The sequence below is a fragment of the Rattus norvegicus genome, chromosome 4, assembly GCF_021556685.1.
Source record: "Rattus norvegicus strain SHRSP/BbbUtx chromosome 4, alternate assembly SHRSP_T2T, whole genome shotgun sequence".
NCBI lineage: Eukaryota > Metazoa > Chordata > Mammalia > Rodentia > Muridae > Rattus > Rattus norvegicus.
In genome coordinates this window covers 154,424,704-154,449,429 of record NC_141537.1, presented here as the reverse complement: position 1 = coordinate 154,449,429, position 24,726 = coordinate 154,424,704, and the positions used below count along the sequence as shown (strand labels likewise).

Here is a 24,726-nt window from a genome sequence, read left to right as displayed (position 1 = left end):
GTCTTGAAGACGCAGACACAGGTTTCTTTCCCACTGCAGTGGCCACCCACCCTGGCTTGCTCTGTCGGGTGGCTGCAGTGGCTGTTTTACTTATTCGTGTGGAGAAAGGGAAACTATTTTATGAACTGAAGCCATTCATTGCCTCAAATGTATTAGCCATGTTAAGAATTTATCTTTCCCTGGCTACAAAAGGCACTTTGAACATGCAAGAGTTTTAAATGCTTTCATTAGTTTACTTTTTGTTTATTTTTATCACCAAATCACATTCCCAGCCCTCACAGATTTTTAAAGATTGGCCATTGGCCAAATAACTTTTTTTTAAGTGCTAGGGATTGAACCAAGAGCCTTGTGTTAGACACGTGGTCTATCATGGGGGTATATCCTAGCCTAACATTGCTCCAATTTTAGTGAACATGTAGGAAAGTGACAGCTTTCCCTGGCTCGGGACTACAGAACCATGGGTATCTCTGGCCCCACTTTCCTTCTGGGACCACAGAGGTGCATCTAGTTACTGTCAAGCATGTGAGAGATCCATGAGAGTCAGAGCAGTGCTGGGTGGTGTGGGAGGCACCCCTTCCTGAGGCCAACAGCCGATGCGGTGTGCTGTGAGGATGGGCAGAGGGTAGCCCTGTCCGTGTGGCTTTCTTCCTGAGGGGATGGCATGCCCTCCTATGGGAGTGCCGCTGTCCCAGCAGCCCCATGCTGCTGCCTGGAGGGAAGAACGAGGGCAAAAGCTTTCTGGTCCAGGCATCAGGAGGCTGTGAGACACCTGCACCAAACGACCTCCGGCCTCCATCTTCATCTCCACAGAAAGAGTAAGGTCTGACTGCAAAGCAGCAACCCAAGGATCTCTTTATGATCCAGGAACAACCAGGACAGAAAAACGCAGCTTTACTCATTGTGAACGCGCAGCATGGCGGATGCCCACACGCACTGTTCAGGGAATGCCAGGCTGCTCTGCTCTCTCCCTCTAGGATTCTGCCTCTCATCTCTCTGCACAGGACACAGCCGCAGAGCTCTACAGAGCACAGAGAATCTTTGACCTTCTGCCCCTGAATAGCCACCACCTATTCTCAGGCCACATCTTCTAACTGTGTCTGTCTGAAAGCCAGGGCTGGCTGTTTGGGCCCTAACTTGAACTGAGAAACAGAATGTTGCTTCAAGCCTGGGCCACTGTCAACACTTAGAACGGTTACCTTAGACGAAAGCTGGCTAGAAATGACTTCAGAAAGATTCTTCCTGCAAAGGTTCAGATCAAACATGACAACTGAAGCTTTACAAGTAAAAGGCTGACTTTGTTAAAGAAAAGTCCTCACTGCTTCCCAAAACACACGAACCCGGTAGTAGGTAACTTGTGGGGTAACACCGCCCCCTGGTGGTTATCAAGCACCATGGCACACAGAACCCAGCACTAGGCAATTGTGTTCTCTACCCTGAGCTATTAATAAACAGCTCTGAGAACATCCCTTCCCACGAAGAGCACAACTCTCCTTAAAATGGCCTCATAAATGTAGGAAAAATTTAATCTTATATGACCTGGACAAAATCATCTACTACTCAATTTGTAGTACTGAGTATACGGGAGGGTGTGATTTGTCAAAAACAAGGAAGGAAACCCCCAGACATTGGATAGTACAAAACATTTTACTCTGCATCACTATACTTTGTTAAAAAGGCATAAATGTGTTTGGTCACACCAGTTCACAGGAAGACCCCGGAAAACTAGTTCTCAGTCTTTGCTCTCAGGTAGCTGGTCACGTGGCTTTTCTCATGGCGGCTTGTGTCACGCTGAAGAGATAGGCTTCGTAGATTATGCTTAAGAAGTTGTCGTCATTCTGGAAAACAGAGCCAACAGGCCAGGGACGATTACTTGAGTAGCAAGAGCAAGACTTCCTGCCTGCTTGGAGCTGAGCTGGCCTTAGCAGCCTCTGCTGTTTGCGCTGCCGGCTGACAGGTTGGCCTGTGCGTGTGGATGTAAAGGGGCTGGAGGCAAGGCTGGGGCAGAGCTGCCCGATTTCACTGTCCATCCGTGAAGGCCATGTGCTCAGAACACCCAGCACAGCCAGCAGCCCTGCGGCCTGGAATCTAGCTGTGCTGGGTGCAGGAGAGGCTGGGAGGAATGAGCCACAGTGTCTTGGCCATAGGGTAGGAGAAGCTAGTGACTTGGATGGTCCTTCCTACAGACCCTCCAGGCTGCCAGTACTGGCTGCAAATTACTGTTTCGGGCATTCACTGGGATTTTACCCACAGTGTGGCTCATTGGTACTTTACCACAGCTAGCATGGTTCTTCCCATGACCTCTGGGAAGTCTCTGGCCTTGGCAAATGAATAGCAGTTGACAGGGAGTCTCTGCGCTCTTCTGCCTGAGTAACAGGGAAGGGAACTCTGGGGCTACGCAGTGGTGTTCTTGGTGAGTGCTTGAGGCTTTCCCCTCCCACTCAAATGCTTCACCCTCTGACTTATTCCCTCTCCACACCAGTCAGTGGCATGCTCAAACTATGAATAAAGAGAGACTATTCTGCCTTTCCTACAAAGATGCCCTGAGTGACTTTTAGCAGTATATTGGGAATATAAAATGGATACCATGGAGAAGTGTGAAATGCACACAGAGACCAGAGGGCACAGGACTAAATGGCTAAGTCACAACCTACAGCTCTGGGTCATGTGACCAGAAGGGGATGAGCCAAGAAAAGCAACGTAGCTTTGCAGGCATTTGCTCTAATTCTCACGACCATACCACGCATAGGCCATCTTATCTGTGAGGATTTCTATCTCAGTGCATGTTTAAGGTTAGTGATATAATTCAATTAGCAAGGCTGTCATAGCAGACTGCCATTCTCCTTCCAAACAGACATTCATTCCCAGTCCCATCCTTTTTGTTCTTTCTAAAACATGTTACCTTAGAAATGTTTTCAGTAAGAGGGATTACACATCAACTGGAGAACCAGAAACACTAAGGCTGGCCTGTTCTCCTGCAGCTGTCTGACGCTCACAGAGCCTACAAACACCTTCACGACAGCCTGCAAGGATTGCTACAGCACAATAGTGGAGGTGTCTGCTTCTGCGTGGCTTCGAGCACTGCCCTTTCCAAGGCCTGTCATTCACTTGGGAGTGTTCTCTGCTACACAATGGAACATTAACTGATAAGGTCCTCGTAAGAGGAGACAGGAACACGGCAGCCAGGCTCAGTGTAGCACCAGGCCAAACACAAGCCTTGGTTTCCTTATCTGTGGAATTAGACAAATAAGAGGGTCTTAACTGGTATTTTTATGGATTTAGTTTGTGTGTGTATACATGTATATGTAATGTATATGTGTGTGCCTGTGTGTGTGCACGTGCAGATGTGGCTATGCCACGATGCACACATGGTGAGAAGACAACACTTGGGATCCCTTCTTTCATCAGGCTTGGTGGCAAGCACCTTTCCCTGATCTCGCTGGCATATAAGGGGGTTTCCTGTAAGCATTACTATGGCACAGTTCACGGGTTCCCACACAGAACAGCAGGGTCACCCAAGGCAGGGCTGACGAGGCATCCTTCCACCCTGTTCTCAGCAGCAGGTTTCACAACCATAGCTGAACTGTGTTCACAGCACTCACGGCTGATATGGCTTAAGACTGCAGCTTGTCCCAGAGAGCTCTACCACTGTTCCCAGTAGTGAGATCCTTCATCACATGGCCCCTTCCTTTCTGGCTGCTGGCACCTAGGAGGCCTCACTCATTCCTCCACGTCACAAATCTCTTGAAGGCTTGAGATATCTCAGGCTACAAATAGCATTCCACATATCCTCCAGTCAACTGAGTTTAGAAGCTGTTGGGGGTGGTGGTGGCACTCTAGAGAGTCCAAATAGGGATCAGACAACCCAGTCTGCCCTGGTGCCCACTGCTAGGTCAACAGTCTTACCTGGATGAGGTTCAGCAGTGCCTCCTGGAGCTGCAGCCTGGTGAGGGGCCTGCTGGCCATGGTGGAGGATTCCCAGTTCTGCAGGGGCAGAAGGAGGCTGGAGGAGGCAGCAGGAAGTTCTGGGCCTCCTAGGGCCATGAGCCCATTATCAGTCTCCCTCAGTGGGGCACAGGTAGACTGTGTGAAAACCACAGGGGGTGTGAGCAGAGAAGCCACTGCAGCAGGGACACACTGAGATGACACGGTCTGCTCACAGCAAAGACACACACAAGGCAGGGTTAGGAAGCAACCCACAAAGTGTAGCTCCAGAGAGGAAAGGCCATGTTCACAATGGTGGTAGTGGGATACTCAGTGGAAGTCACCCCTAGGTCCGGGGGTGGGAAAGGCTGGCAGGTCTATTCCTGCTCTACCCTTGGAACTGCCCTCAATGGTTGTTACATAGCTCTGGATCCACCTGCTGACGCCATGACCTCTGTGCATGAGACTCTTCCTGGGCCAGACTTTAGTTTTCAGGAACCAGGCACTTAGGATTGCTGGCTTTCCTTAGCCGGCACGCGCTGTCCACTGCCCTGACCCAGGTCCTATCACCTACATGCTGGTGAGATGCACACAGCTCCCAACCCTGGATCTTCAAGGAGACACCTTGCCTGTCCCTAGGAGGGACTGTGACTTGTGCATTTGCCCTGTATGTTCCTTCTCTCGTTATCTATGGAGAGCATGCCTTCTGCTTCTCCAGGCTGTCATGGGCATGGGGACAGGGTGAGGGCAGATCCTGGGATGAGGAGCATGGAGCACTGTGACCCATCTGTCTGCCGAGTCTACCTAATTCCTTGGCTGGCGGGTCTAAAACCAAGTTTTCAAATGGCTTTCCCAATTATGCAAGCAACATTCTGAACTGGGTCTGACTGACTCCTACAGCTGCCATGTGTCTCTAACTCAGGTAACAAAAGGCATCTTCTTTCCCAGCCTCTGAAACTCACAAGAGTAAGTGGAGAAGCAGCATAGAAGTGGCTATAATTTTATCATCATCCCCTTGGCATCTTTGGGGGCAGAAAATGGCCTAGAGGAAGACAGGCTGTTGTCTCTCTTAGCTTTCCTATTTGCTCTCCCAAGGAGAGGTGTTGAGAGCTAATGCTCCCAGAGGAGGAGGCCCAGCAGCAGGAAGAGCACTGCGTGGGCTGACAGCACACTTTCCTTATTTGGTGCCTGGCATTTGTGAGAACTAAAAACAAAGAGAATTGTATATGTAGAAATTTAAGGCTGATTATTAACCCTGATTTTCTGATTCCAAATCAACAAAGAGAAGTGAAAAGCAGACATTTAAAAGGGGAATCAATACTGCTTTGCACTGAGAGAGGGAACAAAGTCTCAGTTTCCAACAGAAGGCACTTGCATCTGGGATTTAATAAAAAAGAACACCCTGACATGTTCACATATCCAAACATACATGGTGTATGCCCAAGGCCTTTGTTTTAAGAAAAAAAGTGCTCAATTTCTGAGGACCTACTCTGAGCTATGTGATAAAACAAGTCAAAAAGGCCAACAGTTTTAAATAAATAAAATAAAATATAAATATACTAAGTAGGGGGAACTTTCCGATCTTTAAAGGCAGCAGGTTTTCAGCCGCTCATGGCAATCCAAGGTGAACAGACCTGGTCAGACCTTCAGATGCCACTGCAGGCAGCAGGTCCACAGACCCTGGCTCACTACCTCAGTGCTGCTGGGTGCCGGCAACTCTCTGCCCAGAAAGATACACTATTTCTAGCAATTACACTGTGTTCCCTTCTCTGGCAGTTTGTGGGTGTACACTTGTTCCTGCATGGCCTTCATGAGAGTGTTCACCTAGAAGGCAATAAACACAATAGTATCTTTACTACTCTTTCTGCTTACTGTAAGAACCTGCAAGACTGTTGGCTGTGTAAAGCGGCTACTAACATGTAGAAAGCACTCAAAATCATACACCGAGCCAATGAGCAAGCAATAATCAACCCACAGGGCAAAAACCAGGAATCAGCCAGATGTTTACATTTCAAAAATGTTAAGAGACAACCGCCATGGGTCTCCATACTCAAAGAGTAGGTGTTTTCTCACATCTGGGCTGGTCTTCAGCCTTATGACATGACAAAGAGCTAACTCTACAAATAAACTCCCTCTAAATGGCAGAGAAGCAGCAGGCAGACTGTAAGCACACAGAAGCCTCTCTATCTATCCCGGCAAAAGGACAAGGTGAAGGACAGAGACCCCAGGGGCTTTGTGCAGCTGTTCTATGGAGACCCATGAGATACGTGTTCCCTGGAGCACTGCAGTGAGCTGCAGATTCCACTGCATTACTGTAGCAGCCTTCTCCCCAGTACATATTTACCTGCAGAAGAGGAGCCTGTTTCTCCATGCTGGCTGTCTTGCTGACCCAGGCTTCCAAGGGCTTTTCTGTCCCTGATCCCTGGGCTGACACAGGGAACCTGGCTGCCAAGGCTGGCCGGGGGGCTGCCTGCTGCTCCTGTTGTACTACCTGGAGCTTTCTTAGCAGCTCCTGAGTAGGGAGCACAGTGGGGCTGCTCTCCTGGCTGCCAGAGAGCGACACCGCTTGTGCTGGTGGTGCACACTGCTCCTTCCCGAGAGCCTGATGTCCTGGCGTGGGAGGTGGAAGGGGGCCACTGAAATACACCAGCTGTGACTGGGCCACACTCTGGCCTGGAGCCACCTGAGTGGTCACGGCTGGACTGGCAGGTGCACAGAAGCTATACTTATGTACTGCGGCAGGGGCACCTTGAAGCTGCTCTAACAGCTTGTGGCTTCTGCAAGTGCTCTGTGTACAGTGTGCAGCCCTACCATTCCAGGGGGCCCCCAGCTGGACAGGACCAGGAAGAATTCCCCCTGCAGGGCTGGGGCTGCCACTTTCACAGGGCCACTGTCCAGGGTGCTGTGGCAGGGAGTGCAGCCCCATGCTCCCAACCATGAGTTTCTGAATGGCTGGGCATAGCTGCTTCTCCACCGGGAGTGAGAGCTTCCTGGGATCCTCACAGGCCAGGGAGCATGCAACCCCGTGATGAACTGGAAGCTTCTCTTGCTGCTGGTGGTGGTGGTGATGGTGATGGTGGTGGGCAAAGGTCCGGGATGGTTTCACAGTTTCCTGACAAGGGGCTTTGTCTTGTTTCCCAAATAGCGCTGTCAAAGGTAAGTGTTGAGGCTCAGGGTCCAAGGTCTGGGGGAAGAAAAGACGTCTAAAAATAGGTTCACGTAGGTTCACGTAGGTTAGCTATGGGAGGGGAGGCTGTGAAGCACAGCTCAGCTCCCTGAGGCGTCTTCTGTTCACACAGGGTCAGTGACAGAGGTGGTTTATTACCTTGGAAAGCCTGAGACCTTTGCAATACCTAACATCTTCACGGCATCCTCCCCTCCCTGCCCCCAGGACTGCTGCTATACCATAGTGTCTCTGCTGATAAGACATGCGTGTGATCCTTGAGGGCCTGCAGCTCTCGGATCAGGGTGTATAATCAGGCTCTACACTAGAAGATCGCATGTTTTCATGGTAACCCATCTCGACAGCCAGGGTCCATCTAGGGATGCTGAGAACAAGATGTGCTGAAAATAGAAGACTGTAGGAGCACCAGGTTCTTGGCTGCTTTCCACAGAACTATAGAAAGCCAAGGTTAGAGAGAAATGAGTATTTTAATCTAATGTGCAAGGGTAGGTATGTACAATGCCATGGCCTGGCTGCTGTCCGCTCCTGCCCTCGTGCCCGAGCCCTTCATCAGTCTGCACAGTCTGCTTGAAAACAAGCACCATTCCAAAGCCGCCTGACTTCTCCATTAAAAATGAAATCAAATGTTCTCATGAAACGTAATAAAGCTAAAATAGTTAGAAAATACTTATTTTTAATAATTTACATTAGCCAGTCATTTTAATATCTTTTGGCTCATGCTCACTTTCAGAACTGACTTAACCCAATTCCTTGCAAAATACCTCTTTACTTAGGAATAACTTTGATGAAAGTTCAGACATGTTTCCTTTACCATCAGCGACGGGCCCTGTGAATCAGCGGATCCTGTCTCTGCTGCAGTGTTCTGAATAGCACACAACACACACACCACAGGCCTGGGGGCTTAGACTTCTCCCTGGCCAGCGCTGATCCAGGGCAGGCCCCCCAAGCTGCACGCAGTGCTTGGCATTGCTCCTGGTACAGAGCATGCTCACAAATGTTACACTGTATTGTGCTGCCATGATGGCTCCTCCTCCAGTGGCCTGGCCTGGGAAGTCACCCAATCTAGAACACAGACCCAGTGGCTTATGATTCTGTATCCACTCACACTGGCCATGAGCCATGAGCACAGCACATGGTAAGGACGACAGTCCCAGGAGTGCCAGTGCTGGACAGTACAGATGAACAGCGTAGCAAGGCCCTGCCTTTCTCCACTGGCCTTCAGTGCCCTTCAGTGCCAGCAGGCCCTCCCTGTGGGGCATGGACAAAGCTCTTTGAGAACCCGAGAGGCCGCAGATAAAGGCAGAGGGTTTCCTGGTTTCTGTAGTCACTCCAGGTTCCATGCTCACATTGTGAGATCTGGCGCTGGCGTCTCAGTGAGAGACCGTGTGATGCTTGTCTTTCTGGGTCTGGCCCACCTTACTCAGTACTCCTAGTTCTCCCTATTTACCTATAGAGGTCATGATTCCCTTTTTTCCTACAGACTCATTGCGCCCCACAGTGCATATGCACCATGTTTTCATTATCTACTCGTCATTTAGAATGTTTTCATTCCCAAGCCATTGTGATAGACTGGCATGAGATGAACGGAAGGCAGGCTGACACAGAAGGGGTGATTCCATGAGGCCTCACTCCTAGACAAACAACTACAGCATATAGGGAAATCTGAGATCAAGCAACACAGCTTTCCCCCAGGAAGAACATATCAATTGGTTATCTGACACCCAGTGGCCAGCCCTGACAACGGGTACATACGAGTAACTCTATTCATATGAGTAACACTGTATACATACGAGTAACACTGTATACATATGAGTAACTCTATATACATACTAGTGACTCTATATACATAGGAGTGACTCTGTATACATACGAGTAACACTATATATACGAGTAACACTGAATACATATGAGTGTCTCAGTATACATATACATAACAAACAAGCTTGGCCCAAACAAGTTGTGTTTATATATTTAGGAATATATAATATTTAGGAGTTAAAGAAATAGAGGACATGAATGACAAAGCAAGGAGAGTTTACAAGAGAAGGGTTGGCGGGAGGAAAGGAGAGGGGAAAATTATGTAATTTAATTTAAAAAATAAAAATGTTTTACAAAAGAAAACAAGACAAAGTCAGAGGATCCCTACCTTGCTGGGCGTGGGTTCGTGCAGCCTCTGGCTGCTGCTGGGTCTCACGGGGACAGGTTTGATGAGCTTGGGGTTGTCACAGATGGCAGAAGAACTGGTCATCTGCTTTGGCTCAGAACAGCTCCTACACTGGAATAGAAACTCAAACACTTCATTTCTGATGTTAATAAAAGAAGCATCCGCACTTTACCCGCACACTTGCTTATCTGATTGGTAAACGCTATTTCAAAATAAGTTTTCTCGCATGAAGGATGAGCTCTCCTACCTTTCTGATGGGAACTATAGTTGAGTAGAAAGCAACTATCCATTGCTTTAGTGTATAGTCTAGGGCCCGAAATACCATCACTAACATCCGGTAGCCCCAAGGACACACATGCTGCTGGATAGTGGGAAGTCTATGTGTTCACTTAAGATGATACAGTTTAAAAACAACCAGGCTAATAAGTTTCAATGGTAAGCAATCAAGGAAATAACATATCTAGAGTAGAGTATGGGGAACTGCTAAAAATATTTAACCCAAGCACCTAAACCTTTTTGGTCTACAAACTAAACTGTAAAGCTGCCTCAAACCACTGATTTAAAAATTGCTCACACCATCTTTATTTAATAGATGACTTCTTGCATAAACAGGATAATTTAAATGAAGTGTTTTGTGCCATGCACCACAAATTAGAATTTTATAAACAGACGAGACAAGCCTCATCAGTTCAAATACTGACTCATTATCACCTGTTAATCTAACCAACCATGCAATTGCTAACAATAGGATTCATAACAAAAGCGCCTAGCGATAATGCTGGGGTTTGTTAAAACACACGATACAGCAGGGCCATGCACGCTGCCCTCTGTAGCATTTGCTTCGGCTGCCCAGCCAAGGCCTCAGGCCTGAAAGCACTGTCACTGTGTCTGAGAAAGCATGAGAGAGAGAGAGAGGTATCACCTCGCACTTCAGGAGTCCACAGTTCCCAAAGGGTTCCAGCACTTGAGGCACACCCTCTCATTCTCACTCTAGGGAGCAGGCCTGGGGTTGGCTGCCCCTGTGTGCCCGTCTGTTAGATCACCTATACAAAAGTCTACATTCCAGCTTCTGAGAGTTCTGTCAACTCGTAGGCATTAGGCATCAGTACTGAGGAGAGTACTGCTGCTATGCCATTCAGTGTTACTTTGCATTCTTCATGTGAGTGATCGTGATGGGTGGGGTCGCTGTATGGACTGATGGCTGTCCTCCTAAGAGCAGTGCAGTGCAGGCAAGTCAAGGCAAGGCCAGAACAATAAGATACAGCTTGTCAAATGCTGGCCAGAGGACCCGATAGCCCCTCCAGCTGCTGACAAGGAGGTAGAGTAAAGAAAACAGACTTTCCTCACCTGTCCTGTGCACTGAGACGTAGCTTTGCCTCTTGTGTACATGACTCCTTAGATATTTCCCCCTTTTTCTTTTTCAAACAGTGTCACTACATAGCCCAGTCTGGATTCGAAATGACAGCTCTAATCATCAGAGAAATGCTAATCGAAGTTACAGTGGGACCTCGCATCACTCCAGGTGGAATGTGCACTCTCAAAAAGGCAAAAGAAGCTGGAGAGATGGCTTAAAGGTAAGAGCAGTTGTTGCTTTTCAAGAGGACCCGTGCCCCTCAGCCTCGGGACTCTCCACTCCACACTGGGGTCTGGCCATCCCAAGTGTGGCGTCTCAGGCTGGTACACGGTCCAGGATACCCTCAAGACCCACTTTCATGTTGCCAAAGCCAGTGCCGTTCCCCCTATTCAACATGGGATTTTTGCCAGTGTCTACCTGTGTCTTTTCTTTCTTTCTTTTTTTTTTTTAAAGACATTTCCAGTGGGACAAAAAAAAAAAAAAAAAAAAAAAAAAAAAAAAAACCAAAAACAAAAAAAAACGGGTAGGGGAAGGGAAACTTTTTGATAACAGCAGTTGTGGTTTTATTGTGTCCAACAAACACATCAATAAATGAACTTCAAGCCTGAAAAAAAAAAAAAGAAAAAGAAAAAAGAGGATCCGTGCTTTGGCTCCCAGAACTCACAACCCTAGTTCCAGGAGATTCATGCCCTCTTCTGACTTCTGTGGGTTACTGGGCACACATGTGCACACACATAACATAAAAAAAATTTTAAAAAGGCAAGAGATAACAAAGTGTTGGTGCAGATGTAGAGCAACGGGAATCCTGGCACAGTACAGTTGGTAATTTATGTAGAAAGTTCCCTTCAAAGTTCCTCAAAACCCTAAAAATGTAACTACCAGAAGACCTACCAATCCCACAATGGGCACATAACTACAGGGTATGAAACCATTATATTCAAGACACATCTGTATTACCATGTTTACTGAAGCATCATTTATAACAGCCAAGACATGGGTCAATTAAATGCATGACTATGGATTCATTGATAAATAAAATCACACACACACACACACACACACACACACACACACACACACACACACACTCACATGGGATATTTACTTTTCAAAAAAGAAAAAAAGTAGTTCTGCCATTTGTGATCATACGTGGATAAAACTGGATACAGTGCTGAGTCTGTGTTTTCCTCACAGAAAGACAGATCACATGGCATCACTTCTATGTGGACTCCAGAAAAGCAAAACTCCAAGGGCAGAGAGAATGGTGGCTGTGAGATGCTTTGGGGTACAGGCTATTGTGGGGATGTTCATAAGACACCAGACAGAACAGGAAATTCAAAGGATCCACGCACATCCCGGTGACTAGAGCTAGTAAAGCATCTGTGGAAGGTGCCGAGAGCAGACTACGTGCTCTCATCGCATTGCTAAGCACGTAGGGTAGTGACAAGTACGGTAATGCCAAGAACGTAAGGTAAGTGTGTGCTCTTTCACTTGATTTAGCCGTCCACGATGTATGTATCAAAACCTCATGTTGTATGCTTTATACAAATTTTACTTTTAATTGAAATTTAAAAAATAATTTAAAAATAAAACTGAAATAAAAATAAAAAGAATCTCAGAAGTCTTTGTTTAATTCTTATCAAGAGACATGGGATTCCTTTACAACATCTCCACTATGTCTCTATAAACATGTCCAAAAATGGAGACACACTTCACAAGAATAATTCTGAGGAAACCCTCCTCCCCCCCTTTTTTTATTACTGTTTCCATTTCCCACATCTTCATACCAGGCCCATTTTCCCATGGTCTGTACATTGTCTGTATATGTCTAACATGCCTACGTACACACATGAGGGGCCAGCACAGACAGGACAGGGCTTATGCAACAGGACCGATGCCAACAGGAGAGCCTCATATCTAGTGGGAGGGGGAGGTCTTTATTGTACCATAAACCTGATCTATAATTGCATCTGATTCTGGCTTACCTATTCTGTTGGTCCATCTGGCTACTGTGTATGAACACCAACGATCCACAGTACCCTATACATTCATAACCAATTTAACAGTGTTGCTGGGGCTCAGGCTTTGAGTTATGAAATGTCTCACTATGTAGTCTAGGCTAGTCTGAAACTCATCATCCTCCTGTTTCAGCTTCCCAAATGCTGGGATTACAGGCCCACCCCACCAATGAAGACATGAATTTGGTTTACATGTTGCCTCTGTAAATCTAGTAGGCCCTCTAATGGAATACAATTTGTATGAAGGCTATTGACTTCTTAGGCTCCCTTTAATTAAAAGGCAAACCATCTACATCGTGCCATGTTGATTTCACCTGCTGGTTCCCAAGAGCCTCAGCCCTCAGTGGCAGGCAGTCTTTGTCACTGTGGTCATCATAAGGAAGAGGAGACTCACCTTGGTGTACTCATCTTTGGCCTTGGTGAGCATCTGCAGGATATCTACTTCTCGGCCCTCTCCTGAACTCAAGGTCACTGGGGAGGATCCTGCTCCAGCTCCATGACAGGCTTTCAACTGTTCACACTGAGTGAGGCTAGAAAAACGGGAAGCTGCGATTCAGGGAACTAAAGTCAAAGCCGATGCTATTTATTACTCCAACACTCCCCAGGGGTTTTCATCCCACTAGAACCATCTGAGAAGGACTGCCTAAGCATTCAAACAGAAAATGAGAGAAGAGGTCCTGAGTCAACAGGCCACACATGCAAATCCAGGGTAGGAGGCGGGAAGCTATGGCCTGTTCTTATACAGAGAATAGCACACACAGGCCTGCTGACTGCTGGACACACCAGTCATGGCTCCTTTTACACTACAGAGTGGCTGACCGTGGAGGAAGCCTTCAACAGAACATTCAACAGGGACAGCCATCATGGCACAGAGATTCCTTCCAAATGCTTCCTTCCAAAATGCTGTGAGGTCCAGCAAGGTGGACTGCAGCACCTCAGAACTTGCAGTTCTCTGGCAATTTGGAAATCATACGAAGGTCTCAGGCTAACTCTGACTCCACGGTCCTAAATGCTACAGAGAAGCATTAAAAAAAAAAAAGCCTTTTCTTTGTGTGCTTTGATTCTCAGGACAGATTCTTACATTAACTATGAAGTTAATGGTAAAGTAAGACCTATGAAGTTACCAACTGGTTTTATTCTAACTGGAGAACTGCACCTAGCTACCAATAGTAGTTTCCTGCCCGAGGTGTGAGGCAATCGCAGCAGAATAGCACTAGGTTTACCGTGACCTCTTGGCTGAGTTACAGGGTAGTTTTTCATCCATATGAAATCCTGTTATTATTGTCCCTTGCACAATTTACAACATGAAATGTTTAAGCAACTAGTTGTTATGGTGGTAAATACCAGTTTGAGCACACTTAATCACCATCTGTGACTAGAGCTGGTTGCCTAAAATTAGCTCTCACAAGCGGGAGTTTCAGGAGTCAATTTTATTTATAAAAATGTGTTCCCTGGGTTTCATTTCTTTGTGGGGTTCACTTCTTCATTTTGCTGCCCTGGGATTTAGAAACGAATACTGGTTCTTTGCAGACAGAGCATCGCAGCCACATGGGGAACAGCTATCCCAGGCAGAGACCCAGCTTCATTAGGAAATTCTTAATTCTGATGACCTTGGCTATTTGCATCAACAGCAGCAAAACTGAGCAGCCAGGTCTGTAACCGGTCAGAGTCCACCGATCTCACCTGACTCTCCTTCCTCCTTTTGATGCAATTAGGGGAGCCAGATAGTACCTCAGAACAGCATGTGAGAAAGAGACAATGAGGGGCGGAGGAATGTGTGTGTGTGTGTGTGTGTGTGTGTGTGTGTGTGTGTGTGAGAGAGAGAGAGAGAGAGAGAGAGAGAGAGAGAGAAGAGACAGAGAGAAGAGAGAGAGACAGAAAGATAGAGACAGAGAGACAGAGACAGAGAGAAGAGACACACACACAGAGGAGACAGAGAGAGACAGAGACACAGAGAGACAGAACACACACACACAGAGAAGAGACAGAGAGAGACAGAGACAGAGAGACACAGAGAGAAAAGACACACACAGAGACAGAGAGAGACAGAGACAGAGAGAGACAGAAAGAGAGACAGAGAGAATACATACACACACAGAGAAAGAGAGAGGGGGGGGGAGAGGATTGACTGTGTACCGACTGCTAAACTAACATGAACTGTCTGTCTGACTTCCCAGAGTCGGGAACTGAACGATTCCAAGCATTCGGTGTTTGAGGTATCTGGGAATTCTGAGTTCCGAACACAGTTTAAAAGAAAAGCTGTTAAGGGGCAGGAAGGATGTGGAGGGCATTAAAGGCTCTGGGCAGCCGGGCAGGATGACTCTGCATGTTCTTTTTACTGATGGACACATAACTTTCCAGAGAAAATACTACTTATTTACAAATGAAGAAAATACCAAAGAAAGCCACCACATGAAGAGCTCACAGCCTGTGGAGAGAACAATAAGTCACACGTGCTGAGGGTGGACCTGCAGAAAGTACGCACACCGTTTCTTACTCTTCACAGGCTAAGCAGAGTCGGGGCTGGGGGTCGTGGAGAGAACGGCAGCCGAGAACCACTTCCTGCTAGTGCTTCTCACACATTTAGAAATACGAGCCACAGTGCCAGCTCCTAGGACACGCTCCGCCTTTTAATACTTACTTTTTCATTAGTTTTGCAATTCTCTGGCACTCTTCCTTATCATAAAACCAAATTCCATAAATGGACACTGGGGAAAAACACATCAAACAAGCCGTAAGCATCCTCAAAGCCACACAATGGAAAGAAATTCCCTTTCTGTCTTAGAGGAAAATATATAATAATCAGTTATGGAATGAATTCATTCAATTAATTATTGAATAGATGAAAGCAGTCACTGAAGTCGAAGCCAGGGCTACACGAGACCCTGTGCCAAAAGGAAAAGCAGGCGCTATCAGAAGTGCTATCAGAAGGCGCTATCAGAGCGGCCTCCACACTAGCGCCTGCCCCCTGCCTCTCGCCATGGGCAGTCGGTGAGCGATCTTAACAAGCGGCTAAGACTGAAAGCGATCAGGACTCTAGACTTCTTGGCTCTCAGACTTCGTTGTTTCTATATTCCATTTGCGCGTTTCACAAACACACTTCATCTTTATTTTTAAATATTCAGAAACCTGATGCTCATATTATGCCTAGAAACCTCATTCCCTCTCCTCCAAGGAATATGTTAACTGAAAAATTGGCTATGCATTATTAGGATAGGAAACTAGAAATAATATTTTAATAACAAATTTCATTTTAAAATGTCTGTACAGAAAATTTACAAATGTTGGAAGGTCGGGTATGATGATGGTGTAACCATTTAGCAATGAACAGAAATAATAGAACTGTGGTGGATTTTAATCATTTGTCAGATAAGCTGTCTATTAAATTTAGTACATACGTAACTCTATCAGTTCTCCAGTGCAGGTTAACACAGTTACAGGGTTCATTTATAAATATCTAGCTTAGGTCCTGGTCACATATGCAAACGATCACATACATGACACATGAGCATTACACAAAACGCCACTGCCAACAGCAGCAGTACTGTGACGGAGGAATGGAAATTAGCAAAAGTATTTGAAAGGAAAACACAAAATTAGACCTTCAAAGCAGAGAGCTGTTCTGCATGAGGACAGCCCTGATGAGCTCACAACACCTTTCTCTCCTCACATGTTTCACCGATGGCCAGGACTAACAGAAATAGCCAAATGTCTTTTTAATGCTTTTTTTTTTCTTTTCTTTTTTTCGGAGCTGGGGACCGAACCCAGGGCCTTGCACTTGCTAGGCAAGCTCTCTACCACTGAGCTAAATCCCGAACCCCTTTTTAGTGCTATTTTAAGCAGGTATCAAACAGAAACTTTATGAATCCAAATCACCAACTTGCCAAAAGCCATCACTGAGACCTTAGACTTCATTTTGTACTGATCACGTACATGCAGAATCTTTTTAAAACTGCTGTTAGCCCCGAGCCATCTCTCCAGCCCCTGGATGGAGAACCAGTGCCTCAGACACATGAACCAACCTGGTTACTGTCAGACAGAAATCCACACACATCTGTCCTAGGGACTCTGACAAATCTAAGGAAGGAGAATACTGATGGTCTCAAATCAGTGTGGTGTGAGCGCTTTCACATCCCAACAGAACCTCTGCATCAGGACAGAGTGTGCCTGTTGGAACTGGTTTAAGGCTGCTTCCCACTTGCTTCCCTACAGACTCCTGGCCTCTGTTCTTGGAAGGTCAGCCTGGATCACCAGCACTTAGCCCTGTGAGGAATCTAAGTGCATCCAGCTTTTTTTTTTTTTTTTTTTTTTTGGTCTTATTCACAATAGGTGCTTTGGACCATTTGACCACAGTGAAAACTTTCCTTCTCAGTGAAAACTGTATTCTAAAATGGCAGGTCAGAAACCCACAGTGCAATCAGACACTAAAGCCCAGTAGCAGAGAAGGTGGCAATGGGTGTCTTACCAAGAAACTATACTAACGCATTCCGGGGGGCAGTCTTCCTTCTGTGTGACATCTGACATAAGGAACTAGAGTTCTGTAAGGGCAGGATGCCAAGGAGCTGTTGGCACAAACAAAGTCTTTGACATCTTCATCACCACGAGATGCTGACACACAGGGTTAGGGCAGAAAAACAACAGAAAACCTTCAAGTGTTGAAAAAAGCAGAATGAAGGAACACTCAGTTTGTCATTGCTTAGAACCTCATGGAGATTTATCTGAGGCAATATGGGTTTTAACATTCACATGGGATCATTTGAAAGCTCTTTTTATCTAGTTACTATTTAGCTTGAACATAAGGTTTAAATAGGCAGGGAGAGGGAAAGATAAAACGCACATTTGCCAGCATTCCTGGCTACTAAAAGGAGCACCAAGATAGAGAGGCCTCGGCCTGGGCTTTCTCTCCTTAAAATAGTTCTGCAGCTCAGCAGCACCGTGACTCCATGGAAGCACACATTCCAGCTCAAGTTCTCCATGTGGTGGGCCCAGGCCCCACCTCCACCAGGCCTATCACCCTTCCACACCACACGAGAGGCTGTGCCAGACAGCCTGTGCTGATATACAAAGACCAGAACTCATCATGCCTTCTGGAGGTGACGAGCTGACAGGCTGACACAAGCCATTTGCTTCACATTCCCATCCAAGGGCTCCATTGGGGAAGGGTTTGTCTCTGCATAGGTCTGAGCACGGCAGCAAAGTCAGAGCAATGCAGCAGAGAACCAAGAAAAGAGGGGTGCTTTCAGAATTCTAAATCTGAGAGCAAAAGCTCAAATTCACTGCCAAGCGATAAGGCCGTATGAGATTTTATGGCCTTCAAACGTGGCCACAGACATTGTTTCTGAGTTTTTAAAAAGTACAAGGAAAAATACAAGTGGGATAGCTGTTCAGTTGTGACATCAGCTGTTGGTCCCCAACTGGAGTCACAATGATTCGGGCCTTCGCTCAGCCATCCACACCCCCATACCAGCCGCTCTCCAGTTGCCTGTCTGAGGACACAGAGAGGAAGTTCAAGGGCAAGGTGGTACACGAAGCTCAACTCAACTGTTTCTACATTTCTCCTGGAGGTAAGGACCCGTGGCGGGCAGAGCAAAAGCCAAGTGAGTTGAGAGCTACCCTAGAAGCAGGAGCCTCGTAGGCCCCCCAGCACATGCTCCTGCAGGCTTCTGCAAGCCTTGTGTTTATCCAGACTGTCTCACTGTATTGTTGTAAAGGTCTGCCTGGCACTTCCCGTTCCACGATGCCATGTTTGGGTGGTTCTCCATAGCCTACTGCATTTCTGTGGTGAAATATCTGCCTTCCATTGTTCTTTCAATTCCTTAAGAAAGACTGAGGGGAGCAATATTTCCATATTCTATTCCATATCTACGTCTTGTGAGCACATACGGACAAGTGGAAATGAGCTGACTGCTAGAGAATGGTTGCAATTCTTCTTCAGTTTCTTCTGTGGGAAACTTGACAGCCAATCAAGTTTCAATGGGCCAAGTAAGCAGTCATCAGAGGCAAGAGCAAATGCTACTCAAATGCACATTTTCCCTTGGGCCCTGACTTCCATTGGTACAGCACAGCAGTTCATTTGGGGTGAATGATCACAGGACTCCTCCCCCAATCCTGTTTATACTCCTAATAAAGGTTTCTATTTAATATGACCTTAGAGACACTTACCACTTTTTCTCTATTTTTTTCAACTTGAAACTATTTAAGAAGGATTTGGGCTGAAGTTTTCAAAGAGAGCATACTATATCCACAGTGTTAGCAAATGGTATGTAAGCGTGCTAAGGGACAGAGAGAGCGTTAGAAGGGAGCTCTGGGTTGATTGCGCTTTCTCTCCTGGAGGCACCCTTTTCTACCTACTTCCTTCTGCCCATCCACTCTTTCTTTCTTCCCCCTCTTCACTTACTGCGGTCTAAGGGTTCAGAAGCCTTCCTGTCGCTGGGAACCTGGCCACCATCAGTCCTGTAACTTGGATGGGTATTTGAAGATGACTCAAAAATATTAAATCTCTTCAGACTCCACTTACGTTCTGGTCTTTCTCGAATGTGTGAGATAATGATCTCTAACCCAGTTGTATAACTGCTGTAAACATCTGTTTGGTGGACTTTGTTCAAACACAGTCATTTTTTACTTACTGTCCCATTGATGCAGTCCATGCGGTTGTGTTTGAGCAAGCAGAAGATGCCTACTCCTAGCGACAGGTGGCAAGCACACCCATAGCACTCACGCTTCTAAAAGACTCAGCAGGCCTTAGAGGACACAGACGACCATGAAGGAGCTGCAGCCACATGCAGTGTGGAGCTCAGGGACTCCTCCTCCTCCTCCTCACAGGAGCCTCTGTGGCCGCACAAGGCTCCATGAGCCTACCCAGCATTTCCCCCGATTTTACTTACTTTCTTTATCCCTCTAAATTAGATACACAGTCTCAAAAACCCTTTTACATGCTTTGCTTTGATTTGATTTCTAAGCTTGGCTACTAAGAACTGGAATTAGTATGTGTTTGGGCTTGCTTTGATTTGCTTCACATTTTGTTTATCTGTGTATGTGTGTGGAGGGAGTCAGCCCTCTCTAACAGTGCATACTCAGGGGATTGAACTCAGGTTGGCAGCCTTGGCAACAAATACCTTTACCTTTGGCTCGGAGGCAGGGGTCTGTGACGTAGCCTACACTGGAGTGCTTCTTACTTTGTAGGCTGTGCTGTCCTTGACTTCATGGTAATCTGACTTTGTGGATTACCTAGGATTTGTATTTTTTAGGCCAGGGTTTTCAGAATAAGAATGTAATGGAGACTGAGGGGAGGGAGGGAAGCCGGCGAGAGTTGTATAAGCTGTGGCGTTTACAGTGGGAAGCTCTAGAGTGGCACCTGAGGGCTTTGTCCTGGCTCCATAGATGGGAAACCAAGGCTGTGGTGGCTGACTGGCGTCAGTCCTGTCCTTCCGCCCATTTGGAATGCCTGGACTGAACGCTGCTTCCTTTGGTGAGCTCTTTAATGCCTTTAAAGTAATGTTCTTTCATTCATCTTCCGCTCTGGCTTTACTGACCAAACACGGACACAGCTTGTAAAACACTCTTCACAGCCTCAGACCCGCTCTGTAGAGTTGTTATCTCTGGCCCTGGGTCTGGTTCTTTTCATATGACATAGTTTTACTGCAACTCACAAATCAGCAGTCCTGATCCCATGATCTTCGGACACTGGAAGGCTCACAGCAGGCGAGCTGGTTGCTATTTAATGGCAAGTAACACCACTGAGCGAGCGTTGGGAGCCAACAGCAGAAACCCTGACGAGTAAAAACAAACTCCCATTCCAAACAAATGAACTGTCTTAGAAAGTTAATGCTACTAAAACTACGTAGTAAAAACCTGAGACCAAAAGCATTATGTTAATTTGAACTAGTATGCATTTTTAAATATCATTATGAACTTGTTACTTTAAAAGCAAAAGATGTATTTAATTTTTAGAGAATTTCACTTATAACCAAGGTTGTATGTGTCATGAGAATTCCTCATCTCAGATTCTCTGCCCTCCTTAATGGGGAAACGACATCCCGTCAAGGGCAGAGCAATTGTCAGCATACACTAACCACCTCATTGTGTTTCTCTCAGGAAAGTTACCTTAAGAAGGTCAGCAGCATAAAGAAATGCCCACAGAAATTAAGACTCAGGAAAGCCCTAGGCTAACAGCAGCAGAAAGAGGAATGATTTACTCTTCTTGTTGACCACTTATGTTTGTCTCCACCTTACTCATAATTCTACTGATAATTTTCAATAAATACCAGATGGATCCCCCAACCCGTTTCCCCATGTCTCTGAGCTCTTATTTACCATGGACAACCTCATTTTCACTGCTCCTGGGATAAACTGTCAGTGGTTTTCTTTGCACTCAGTCGTGTATCTTTATGCTAAAAAAAGTCCTACTTAAACATGTACACATCTGCTCCCTGGGTCAGACCACAAATTCCTGGAGGACTTCAACAATGCAGCACAGTCAGGTAACAGCGTTAGCTGACTTAAACCAGCCAAAGACTATTCTAACGATAACCCTGACCATGGCTAATATCCGCTCTGCCTTAATCAACCATCATGAACCAGACAGACTGGAGTCCGCTGCCCAGTGACCTGCTCTAGCAGAGAGCAGGCAGGCTCCTCATGAGGCCCCACCATCCTCTAATTGTGCTGAGAGGTGACTTTCCCATTCTTAGGTATAAGTAACGGTGACAGGACTCTGCCATTAGACGTGAGTTTCCAGAGACGACACAGCTCTGTTGACTTGGCACTGGGCAGACGTCATGTACTTACTTTATGTGTTAGGACTACAACTGCCATTCTTCCTGATGGATCACTGCTCCCACTGGCAACTGAGGGCCAGAGCACATATTTCTCCTCCTTACGGATGATCAGTCAGACTTGGTATACGGCAAAGAACTACTAGACCCATGCGCTAGTCTAACAGTAACCTTGAGCTTCCACCCCTAAGTCATCTTAATTATCCCAATAACACTCTGGAAAGCTATTATCACAAATGAGAATCAACAAAGGGAGATAAATCTTGCCTCATAATTAGAGTTTGTGATGCTTAAAGCTAAACATAAAACAATATTCCTGCAGGTCAAAAACTGTTCTCCTCAAACAAAAGTCCCAGAGGCACAGACTTCCTCACATTTGAGTTGCATGATTTGATCAGGTGTTTGATGGCGACGGGGCAGCTTTGCTGAAACAGTTTAACTAGAAACCACCTGATCGCTGGACCACTTCTACGGCTTGGCACAGAGGCTATGCAGCCAGGGAGAGGAAGAGTGAATCAGAGGGTCTGTCCCTCTGTCATTCCGACCTTTATCTACTGTGGACACCGGAAATAGCAAATGTTCCAGAGCCCTTTATATTGAAAACAATCAGGTCATGTTTCAGGTCTGTCCTGAGATGAGGACTAGGAGTTGTGTATACAATGACTCGTGGCCTAATTGTTTTCTTTTTGTGGAACCCTTAAGACTGTGGAACAAATATAAGATTCCTTCTGCATCAGTTAACCTCGATTCCAGAAAATGGTTATTTGGAATTATCTTGTGATTTTTGAACAAAAATAAGCAATATAAAAATAGAACGCAAAATGTACACCAACACTCTGAAGCCATACTGCCCCGCCCACTCTCTGAATGCTGAGGCAGAAGACTGAAGGATGCCTCTCTCATAAAGCACGGAGGAGAGTGTTTGGGAATACAGCTTTTCTCTGCCAAGATTTAGGCTTTTATCATATCAAGTTTGGCTCTCTAAAACAAAATATAAAATATTGTACAACTACAAGCCACAAATGCAGCATCTGACTTGAAAGAGCACCACTATGTGATGCTTACTTCCTGATGTGCCAAGAGTCTCACATCGGCATGGCTGGGGACAACGCAGGAGTGATGTCACTCAGGGTTTACTCCACGGTAGCTGTGGGTTCCCTGGGATGTATGACCTCACCTCATGGATTCTTTCTCACCGAAGCATGCCATATCATCCCATGAGTGAGCATGTACACACACACACACACACACACACACGCACACGCACACGCACACGCACACATGTAAGCTGCCCATTAAATTCTACAAGTGTCCCTCCACCCCTTGAGTCTCCTAACTTTCCACAGTGGGAGTGCAGAGTCCTCAGGCTGGGTGCTCTGGATAAGCAGTGTGGCTTGCCCAGGTTGTGTGGGGTGCAGATAGGAACCTGTTTCCAGAGCTATCCGATGTCTTACCTCAATGCATAGAAACCAAAATTATGACACCCAGTACTCAAAAGTGAAATACTGCCTTACTTGACATCTTCCAGAGTTTTCTGTAATTGACAGAACACCAGCTTTTACATAAACTACATCCTTTAGAAAGTTTAGATCCTTTCAGCATGAGCAGAGGCCTGACAGAGCGAACGGTGATTCTGGATGTAAGATCCGAGTGACATCACTTAAGTCAAATGAGCATGCACTCCCTAAACACTTACTAAAGGGTATCAGCTCTGTGCACAGGGCCGTGGTAAAGAGGCCAACTCTCGCTGGCCTCAAAAGACACAAACTGAGATTCTCTGACCATCTCTGACCAATTAATGAGTTTTAACTTTAAGTGAACCTCTTCCTCTTTTATTAAGAAGCACAGCACAGTCCCTGAAGGTTACCAAGGGCAGCAATCACACACAGCACAGGCAAGAAGAGCCTGGGTTTGTATAGGTCCCTGTTCTGACTAAACACAAAATGTCAAGGTCTTTGTCTCCTGTTCTACAGTACCCGTGCTTGGGTGAGCTTCCCGTGAGCACCTTACATTACTAGGCAGATCTGGAGGAAAAAAGCACGCTGTTACTTTTGCAAAGATCAAGTTTCTGTCTAAAAGGGATGCAAAGACGTTCAGCTGTCTCATTTCTTTAAAGGAGTGTGTTGACCTCAGATGGCTCTGCCCATCTCTAGAATTTAAGTCTGTGAAATGGTGTGCATAGACATGCTGAGGGTGAAACATGACACACGGACCTTAGACAAACCTGGTACATGGAAGGCAACCAAAACCACACCTGAAGAGGGGGAGGATGGCAGGATGGAGGAAAGGAGAAGTAAATAGGAATCAGACTCTATGGCCTAGAAAGGGCTGCAAGTTACTACTTGAGACGGCTGTAGTGGAAGGCTGGAGAGAAGGCTCAGTGGTGGAGAGCACTTGTTGCTCTTACAGAGGATCCAGGTTCAGTTCCCAGCAGCCACATGGTGGTTCACAACTCTCTGTAACTCCAGTTCCAAGAGGATCCAATACCCTTTTCTGACCTGTATGGGCACCAGGAATGCACATGGTACACATACTTGCTGGCAAGCTATTCAAACACATTAAAATAAATATATCTAAAAATTAGAAATTGACCATTTGAGGATATCAACACAGCAGCAAATGTCCTGACGTGGAAACTGAGCACAGCTGTCTGAGGGCAGGTGGCAAGGTTCTCGCCTTCTTTGCAGTGTGTTCCCATAAGGCTTGCTGCTGACCTTCCAACTGCTTTTATTTATTTTTATTATTTTTGTTTTTCAAGATAAGGTCTCTCTGTGTAGTCTTGCTTGTCCTAGAGTTCTCTTTGTAGAGCAGGCTAGCCTCAACCTCATAGAGCCTGCCTCTGCCTCCCAAGTGCTGGGATTAAAGGTGTGTGCTGCCACCACTGGCTTGGGTTAGAGGTGACAAATCTCTGGGCTTTAGAACCTGCTGAGCTACAAGACTTTCATTTCTCTAAATGCATTGAAATCCAGAAGGCTTAAGAAGCCTAAATCCCATTCTAGAGACAGAAGCAGGTGGATCTCTGTGAGTTTGAGGCCAGCATGGCCTACACAACAATAACCAGGGATAGACAGGGAAACAGAGTCTCAAAGACCAAACCAAAACAAGACCCCAAATCTGTGAGGGGACCACACAGTTCGGCCTTGCTTAGTGGTTGGTATTAGTTTTGGAGGGAAGACTGTCACTCTGGCATGAAGTGAGGGACAGTGAAGAATGTCTGAAAGCTGGCAAGCCTGTGGCCATCAGAGATCAAAGCTTTGTCTTAAGCACGCCGATGATTACAGCGATACACAAAATCATTAGACATACTCACA

General features: G+C 46.3%; 2 protein-coding genes across 12 annotated transcripts in view; one reads left to right on the top strand and one right to left on the bottom strand.

Annotated features, from left to right (window-relative positions):
• Window positions 1-209: 209 nt before the first annotated feature.
• Dcp1b (decapping mRNA 1B) overlaps window positions 210-24,726 on the bottom strand; it is a 38,808-nt gene continuing 14,291 nt past the window's right edge. The window contains 6 exon segments of one of the 6 annotated variants that reach the window (NM_001431840.1): window positions 210-1,835; window positions 3,904-4,080; window positions 6,266-7,105; window positions 9,252-9,380; window positions 13,036-13,171; window positions 15,283-15,349. In NM_001431840.1, the coding sequence (NP_001418769.1) occupies window positions 1,755-1,835; window positions 3,904-4,080; window positions 6,266-7,105; window positions 9,252-9,380; window positions 13,036-13,171; window positions 15,283-15,349 (1,430 nt within the window). In that variant the 3' untranslated portion in view covers window positions 210-1,754. 6 annotated transcript variants of the gene reach the window in all.
• Window positions 16,395-24,726, top strand: part of Cacna1c (calcium voltage-gated channel subunit alpha1 C) — a 623,916-nt gene continuing 615,584 nt past the window's right edge. For 5 of the 6 annotated variants that reach the window (XM_087655872.1, XM_087655873.1, XM_087655871.1 and 2 more), the window contains exon 1: window positions 16,395-18,205. In XM_087655872.1, coding sequence (XP_087511998.1) covers window positions 18,067-18,205 — 139 coding nt within the window. In that variant the 5' untranslated portion in view covers window positions 16,395-18,066. 6 annotated transcript variants of the gene reach the window in all.